We start from the raw sequence: 8,672 nt of genomic DNA on the forward strand, positions 1-8,672 counted from the left end.
AAATAGAGTTTCTCCTTTTTTGTTTTCAATATTTTTTGTTGCCGCAAAGGCTGAAAACATTGCTTTGTAATGAGCTCGGTAAATAATAGCTACAGGGATAGATCCTTCTATCATTTTGTAATTATGAGTTTTGATTTGTAACATGAGAGATTTTGTGATGTTTGGGTCTTTTAAAGATAATGAAAAATTTGGATAACATTCAAACCAAATTGGTCCTTGACATAGACTAGATTCAATTGTACTTATTATTGAATCTTGAAAGTTCAAGAACCTTGCATCTCGTAGGACACATAGGATTGAAGTGTTTAATCCTTCTCTTGTTAAAGGTTTGATACCTACTTGAACAAGACCTATATGTATGAAATTATAGTTCTTGTTAGCATGTTTTTGGAGAGTTTTAGGAGAAAGAAGATCTATTGTTTCAAAGGGGTTAGAAAGAGCAACATCTATTTCTTCAGTTTTGGAGCATACTCATTGACGAATAAGAATTAGGATGACATATATGTGTGGAATTGATGAGTATGGATTAATTGTTGAACATATCTTTAATTGACGAATTGATGAAGTGAGTTAAATTGATGAGTATGTGTTAAATTGATAGTTTGATGAGTATGTGTTTAATTGACAATATGATAATGATGTTATGAATTATGATGACAAGAATGCTTATGTAATGTGATGATGTTCTTGATTAACTTATGTCAATTCTCGTCCTTTGAGAGTAAAGGGTGACTAAGATGAAGATGGGAGGATAATGGTATATTTTGAGGACTAATAATTCATTGAGATTTTGGGTTAAGACCTGCAAAGATGTGATGTATGTGTGTGAATTCATAATGTTTAGGAGGATTAAATAACTTAGTAATATAAAAAAACACAGTTGTATTGGATCTTATAAGTGAGAGTTAAAAGATCTTGAGGATGCTCGGATGAGGAATGTATATGTGACTTGAAGGGATATCTCAAATGTCGATAGCTACCATGTAACACATCAGCATCCTGACTATACGCTAAGAGAGTGTCATGATGAATTTGATCTTAAATGAGCTTACAAATTACTCGAATGTGCTCATTCATGATAATGATGTAGTGTCACATTACTCTTAAGTGTTTCAGGGTAGTTTGGTACCACATAAAGGAAGTGTTACACTATCAGAGGTAGGGTCTTGCATTAGATAGCATGATATAACACATTTAAAGATTGTTGCATTTACACTGTACAACATAAAATTGATGTTGTATACTTATAAGAATTAGAAATTGTTTTGAAATAATATATAGTATCATGTTAACCATTGCATTTACATTGTACAACGTGATATTGATATTGTATACTTATAAGAATTAGAGATTGTGTTGAGATAATATGTAGTATAATCGTGATCTTGTTATTTTGAGTATGAATACGAATTTCAATGAGTATATGTGTTACTAATATATAATGTTGATGTGAAATGATTTTAACTGAAATATTGTGTTATTTTTGTTAATTGTAATTAAAGATTGACTTAATTGCAGTTTTGGTCCATCTATTTTAGCTGAATCGCAAAAATAGTCCCTCCATTTTGTTTCTCTCCAATTTTGGTCCAAAACTTGTTGAAATTTCATTTTTTTTTAAGCCGCACCGCACCATTTATGATCATAGATTTCATGTGCAATTGTTGCATCATAAGATCTTAAAGTATTGTGTAACTTAAATAAACGTAAAAAAATGAAACTTCATCAAGTTTTGGACTAAAATTCTGTTAGAGGGACCAAAACTGAGGAGAAACAAAATAGAGGGACTACTTTTGCGATTCAGCTAAAATAGGGGGACCAAAACTGCAATTAAGCCTTAAAGATTTAAGATTATTATAAATTTAAATTCTCCAAAATAAATAAAGTATAAAATAAAAAAATTAAAGATTACTATTTTTATGAACTCATAATTTGTCATCTTATACTTAAAATATCTATTTTTAATTTATTGATAAATAATTAATATTATTCACTTAAAGGAATTGAATTTTATTATTATTATCATAAATCATGCCATTAACTAATTGTAGTTTTTCTGTACCGTGGGATCATAGCATGCTTAGTGACTAGTAGTTAGTTTTTTTTTGTAGTTCCGACGTAATCATAGTAACTAAAATATATAAATAAATAAATAAAAATACAATATGTTGAGTCATGATGCACCAGCATGCCAATCGATGATGTCTATTAGTACTAGCTTAATTATAAAATTAATTTATCAAGTTGAAAAACTGTGTGCTTACTTCCTCTGATTTACTTTCTCTTTTGTCAAAATCATATTAATTAAGAAAAACAGAAAAAAGGACCACCACGACGATGACAACAATAATATTATAAATTATAAATCAGGTACGAAGAATTGCTTTATTTTATTCTCTCTTGTTCAATAATTAATAATAAAAAATTCAGAAAAAAATTAATAATACAAAATTTCAAATGTTTCTTATTTTTATAAATTGAAAAGTCAAACACTATTAATAAAAGAAAGCTGTTTGCTCTTGCATAGAGACTAGAGAGTCACTTAAACACATTTGAATATGAGTTTTTTATTTTACTTTTTATTTTTTTTAACTACTGGCATCGTGGCATGCAATACATATGTATTCCTTCCACCTAAAGTGACAAATGAATGTATACAATTTTTTTTCTGTTCTGAAAACTATGATAAAAGAAAAATAAAGAAAACTATCAATTTTATATGAGTGCTGTAGTACTATATACATAAATTTTGAAATGAATTGCAGCAACTTTTGTAAGAATGTAATCAAGGCACATTAAACTAGCTAGAGTTGGGGATGCTATTTTGTTCCACCTTATTTATTATGATTATTAATTTAATTTATCAATTAAAAAATAAAAGTAAAATGAATTATAATAATAATAGAGAGAGTTAATTATATTAAGGATTATAAATATTTATATAGTCAATTTGATAAACAACTAACTAGTGTAAAATAATTATCTATATATGGTAATCAATTCAGCTAATTAACTGATTAAGATATCAAACATCCCCTGAAGCTATAATGTGTTTAGTACACTTCAAGCTTGAAAAATGTCAAGAAAAAAATGTCAAAAAAGATATCAGTTAAAAGAAATTTAAAATGCCTAAAATTTATTAGCGAAAAAATATAAATTTTATACTTGACTATCCATATTATGAATAGAAGTTAATATGTATTGAATTTGGAATGTCAATTAAGGATAGAAATAATGAAATTTGGTTTAAGCATCCAATTTTTTATTTTATTATTATAGAACTTGAAATGTCAATGGGACTAAAAAGAATGAATTTGCTTAATCATCCATTTCTTTATGAATTAAGCTATAATGCCAATTAAGGCTAAAAGAAAAAAAATGAATTTTATAGATTGCAAATTAAAGCTAAAAGAAAGAATGAATTTTATCACCAAATGCCATTGATGTTCTTGAAAAATCTTCAACAAATGTTTTGGTTGAATATATTCTTGAGTTTGACGATGAAGATAGTTTGAATAATGTATTTGGCTCAATCTTTTTTATTTTTATTTTTATATTTGACGAAAAATATTAATGTTGAACCATGGTTGATGTTAAAGCATCAGTCTTTTATTCCGGTAAAGTTTTGTCGGCAAACATATTGCCTTTAATGTCCATAGTTTGATGTTTTTTTTCCATTATCATCATCATTATGAGATCATTCTAACTCGGAATTTAAGAGGAAAATAGAAGAAAATAAAAGGAAAAAGAAGAAGAAGAAATAACTAGTTTTGAATGGATAAAAAAGGAGATGAAAATAAACAAATTGTTCAATAATCAAATGTGAAAAAAAAAAAAAGATAAATCAATTAACCTTATGTAAAAACTTTTCCAAGAATTTTTTTAGAAAGAAAATAATGGAACAATTAGATCTCTCATACCATATTACGACTCTTGATTTAAGCTATTGATAAAAGAGAAATAGAGAAAAGTAAATTAAATTATATTGATAATAGAGAGAGTTAATTACAAAAAAGATTACAAAGACTTATATAGTCAATTACAAACGGATTAATTTGTTCTATCCACAAATGATTTGTGATATGGTGTTTCTTCTCTCACCCTCTAATTTTTTAAAATACACAAAATATATGTTTGAATTGATTAATTCAAACAAAATTTAGAAGCTTTTGAGATGACTTGAGAGTGAGAAAATAAACATTCTTTGTGATATATGTTTGTTCAAGTCTACCCTATGTTGGTCACGATTAAGCGGTTGATCTACATACCAATAAAAATTCAATAGATGATTATTTACTTTTTTTTTAAAGAAAAAAAACTAAAAAGTTGGTATTAATTATAATATTTCAACATGTTTTTTTTTATTTTTGTAATTATGATATTTTTTTTTATATTGGTCATCATAATTTGTTTTTATTTGATGCATATATCTTAATATAAACTAAATAGTAAACAATAAATAATTTAAAACATAATATTTTTTAACTTAAAAATGATTCCAAATGTTTTTGTCTCTATCTTCTTCTAAAACCACGAACTGTGTTAATCGACCATAACCATCTTCTTCATATTTCATTGACGGTCACATTGTTGTCTCTCATCAGCGGTGATGATATCCTTTTTCATTGGCGGCGATCACAAACTCTTCCTTGATCAACGACGACAACATCAAATTCGTCAATGATCGAAGGCAACTGAGACTCGTTTTTATCGTGGCAGCGCAACGAAAAATCAAAGGAGACAAATACACTACTAGAGAAAGAAGAATGAGGTACATATACAATGGTGATGGTGTTGTTTGACAATGAGAAGAGGAAGCGAATGAAATTTACCACGACGGTGAGAAGAGGACAGTAAGAAGACACAAAGATAAGGAGTGTCAATGAGAAAGATTATACGAAAATTGATTTTTCTTTTAAAAAAATAATCTGATTTTTAATTTTTAATTTATTTTTATTAAAAAAAAATTATTTAAAACATTGTCACATCGGCTTAACAGTATTCTAGTTTTTTAATAGAAGATAGATTGAAGAACAATTTAAAAGTATTTACAAAAATGAAAACCAAACTAAAAAACTTACAACGACTAAAATAAAAAAAATATTATAATTATAAAGATCAAATATATATTTAAATATAATTATAAATACCCAATATTTAATAAAAAACCATTTTTTTTATGGAAGAATCTACTATTTGATAATTTTATGTTGTACCTTGTAAGCAATAAGTAAGAAAAATAAGTCATAAATAATACTTAAAAAACAAACTCTAATAGTCAAAACTAGTATTAAGAAAAGCATTAATTAACCGGTTTAAAATTTATTAACTAATCCTAAATTGATACAACTGTAACACCTAGTTGCTCCGTTTAGACCAAACTCTTATTATTTGAGTCTAAAAAAAATTTAATGGTATATTTTTAGTCAAAAAAAATTTATAATGGTATTAAAATAAGCTAAAAGGTTGTTCTGTTAGTATTTTGTTATTTTGTGTATATACGTGGCTGTGAATATCAGCGCCTCCAAAAACAACACGGTTCCGACATCAGTGTTGAATTGAATGGAAATTTGTCTTCAGCCAAACCAAAGAATCACATCTCTGGTCGAAATGGAAAGTGATGCCGTTATTCATTTTATTTTATTTTCAATTGCTTCAAAGATCTTTTTCTTCCTTTTAGAACTCATTTTGGTAACTATATTGTGTTAAAAGGATCTAAGGCTAACAACATGTTGCATAAAAAACATGTTCATAATATTAAAACTAGTTCAAAGCACTTGTTTAATTAAAAAAATTATTATATTGTATATTATATTTCGAGTTTAAATATAAAACGTCGCAATTATTTATATAAATTTATAATAATATTTATTATTCTGTCATTCAACCAAAAATAAAATAGTTCAAATATTTTTTTCTTCAAAATCACCTTGATATAGTTAATATGTTTTCAAAATCATACCATCAATCAACCAATTGAATTTAAAAATCACCTTGATATAGTTAATTGCTTTAAGTAGTTCGATGTTGGATTTGAGTTTAATTCTAGATTGATAATGCGTTAATCATACAAGAAATATAATATAAGCAAACTATAACACATTTATCATTTGATCATCAGGTTCAATTTTTCACAGACCCAAATAAAAAGAGAACCCAACATTAATGTGTTTTAATGACATTAAACAAGTGCATTAATACAATTTCCAAATTTCTTGTCAAAAACAATTAATAAAAAATAAAGTGAACCTTCCTCTAACCCCTAAGCTATACAAGGAATATTGAGAACCAAGAGCATATTCCACTATATGCTAAAAAAGAATAAAATCTTAATTTATTTATGTTTCTAAGAAAAATAAATAAATAAATATCTCTAGTTTTCTATATAAAGGCACCCTACTACACTACTTGATGAAATATCACAAACATCGACTCTCAAATCCAATTTTCAATTTTTCTTGTTTTCTTCTTCAATCTTCATCGTATCTAACTGGCACATAACAAGGGTACTAAAATTTTATTCATATCTTCATCATGATTCATGCAAAAATCCTATGTTTTTCATAACATATGTTTGAAATACTAGTATCTTTTTATTTACACGTGTCATTCACCTATCATATTCTATATGTCAACATTTTTATATTTTTTTTGGACGGTGTGATGATAAGAATTTAGTTATGGATGTTAATTGTTTTTGATTCGCCCATTGGTTTTGTGTTCATGGTTTTAATTGTTTAATTAATAATTAATGTTTTTTTTTTATTATTTTGTTTTATGGTTTCAATTTTCATGAGGGGTTATTGTGTATTTTTAGGAGTGAATTATTGCTACAATGACAAACAAAATGGAAAAAATGGCTTCCATTGATGCTCAGCTTAGGCAATTAGCACCAGCAAAAGTGAGTGAAGATGATAAACTTATTGAGTATGATGCTTTGTTGTTGGATCGGTTTCTTGATATTCTTCAGGATTTACATGGAGAGGATCTCAAGGAAACTGTGAGTTTTTTTATTGTTTGTGTTTTCAATTTATTTTGGTAAAGCACTGCATGCTACTACGCCGTCTCAAAATATAAGTAAAAATGGGTCGAAGATAACTTTGGTCTTAATTTTTAACCAAATACATTAACTTTCTGTGATCAATTTTTGCTTACATGTTAGTGCTGACGTACTAAAAGTTTCAATTATGTTGTGAAAGTCTAGAGTATGTTTGGTTTGGTGACAAAAAGATTGGAACTTTGCTTCTATTGACAGATTTTAGATACTGGGTCAAGTCTATTGATTTGTAATCTTTTAAGGAAACAAGACTTTTTGATATGTTTGACTTTTTGATATGTTTGCCTTGTTGCTCTAGAGGGAAAATTGCCTTGTTTTAGTTTGGACACCAACATGTGTCGGACACCAGGGCATGTCTTGTCTTCAATCAGTGGTGTCGCTGCTACAAAAATTTAGGAGTACTTAGTATTCAGTAGTAGGAATTAGATATGTAATAATAAGTGAAATAAAAGGAACATGCTGTCCAATTTTCTGTAATAGAAACCTTGGTTCGAAAGAAAATAGATATGAAAAACGCAAATAAAGAACAAACAAATTTGATCACGGAGTTCAGCTGATTGTGCATACGTGACTGCAGAGTGGTTGCATTGGTTTTCTATTATTCAAACTCAGAATATAGTTTACGAATTGTGTTTAAATACTACAGTTCAGTTTACAAGATTACCCCTGAAACACTAATAAGTAAACAAGATTTTTTGTTGTTCTTGCATTGATTTTCGACATCATGAGATGAAGAACTGTTTTGAGAGTGATGATTAGAATGTTAAAATGTTGTTGTGCAGGTTCAAGAAGTGTATGAGCTTTCTGCCGAGTATGAAAGAAACTATGATCCTAAGAAACTTGAAGAACTTGGAAACTTGATAACAAGTTTAGATGCAGGAGACTCAATTGTTGTTGCAAAGTCCTTTTCACACATGCTTAACTTGGCAAACTTAGCTGAAGAGGTTCAGATTGCTCACCGCCGAAGGAACAAGTTGAAGAAAGGTGATTTTGTGGACGAGAACAATGCAACTACAGAATCGGACATCGAAGAAACTCTCAAGAAACTTGTATTTAAAATGAAGAAAACTCCTCAGGAAGTTTTTGATGCATTGAAGAACCAGACGGTTGATCTGGTTCTTACTGCTCATCCTACTCAGTCCGTTAGGAGATCTTTGCTTCAAAAGCATGCAAGGTTTGTTTCAAAATGTAGTATTTTTCTTGACCTTCAATATTTTTCTTTTGTAATAACTTTTTGAATCAAATAGATAGAAAATTGAGCTTTCATTTAACACAGGGTAAGGAACTGTTTATCTCAATTGTATGCAAAAGATATCACTCCTGATGATAAACAGGAGCTTGATGAAGCTCTTCAGAGAGAGGTGAGTATCAAATCCTTATGGAATATTTGATGATTTTCGAAATTCAAATGATTTATCATTATTATGATTTTTTTTAAGCCTTTTTTCTAGTGTTCAATTGTTATCAATCATTTTTGTTCACTATGATGCTAAATCTAATTGTTAGTATTTGCAGCTGATACGAGTCATTTGGTATTTCTAATAATTTTCTTGTGTTACTTTTCATTATTTTGTAGATTCAAGCCGCATTCCGTACAGATGAAATCAAGAGGACACCG

General features: G+C 28.0%; 1 protein-coding gene across 1 annotated transcript in view; it reads left to right on the top strand.

Moving 5' to 3' along the window:
• The first annotated feature begins 6,345 nt into the window (after positions 1–6,345).
• Positions 6,346–8,672, top strand: part of LOC101497901 (phosphoenolpyruvate carboxylase) — a 5,882-nt gene continuing 3,555 nt past the window's right edge. The window contains exons 1-5 of the mRNA XM_073365141.1: positions 6,346–6,503; positions 6,815–6,997; positions 7,837–8,228; positions 8,331–8,415; positions 8,631–8,671. Of these exons, the coding sequence (XP_073221242.1) occupies positions 6,833–6,997; positions 7,837–8,228; positions 8,331–8,415; positions 8,631–8,671 (683 nt within the window). The 5' untranslated portion in view covers positions 6,346–6,503; positions 6,815–6,832. The remainder of the gene's footprint in view (positions 6,504–6,814; positions 6,998–7,836; positions 8,229–8,330; positions 8,416–8,630; position 8,672) is intronic.

Source organism: Cicer arietinum, chromosome 1, assembly GCF_000331145.2.
Source record: "Cicer arietinum cultivar CDC Frontier isolate Library 1 chromosome 1, Cicar.CDCFrontier_v2.0, whole genome shotgun sequence".
Classification (NCBI taxonomy): Eukaryota; Viridiplantae; Streptophyta; class Magnoliopsida; order Fabales; family Fabaceae; genus Cicer; species Cicer arietinum.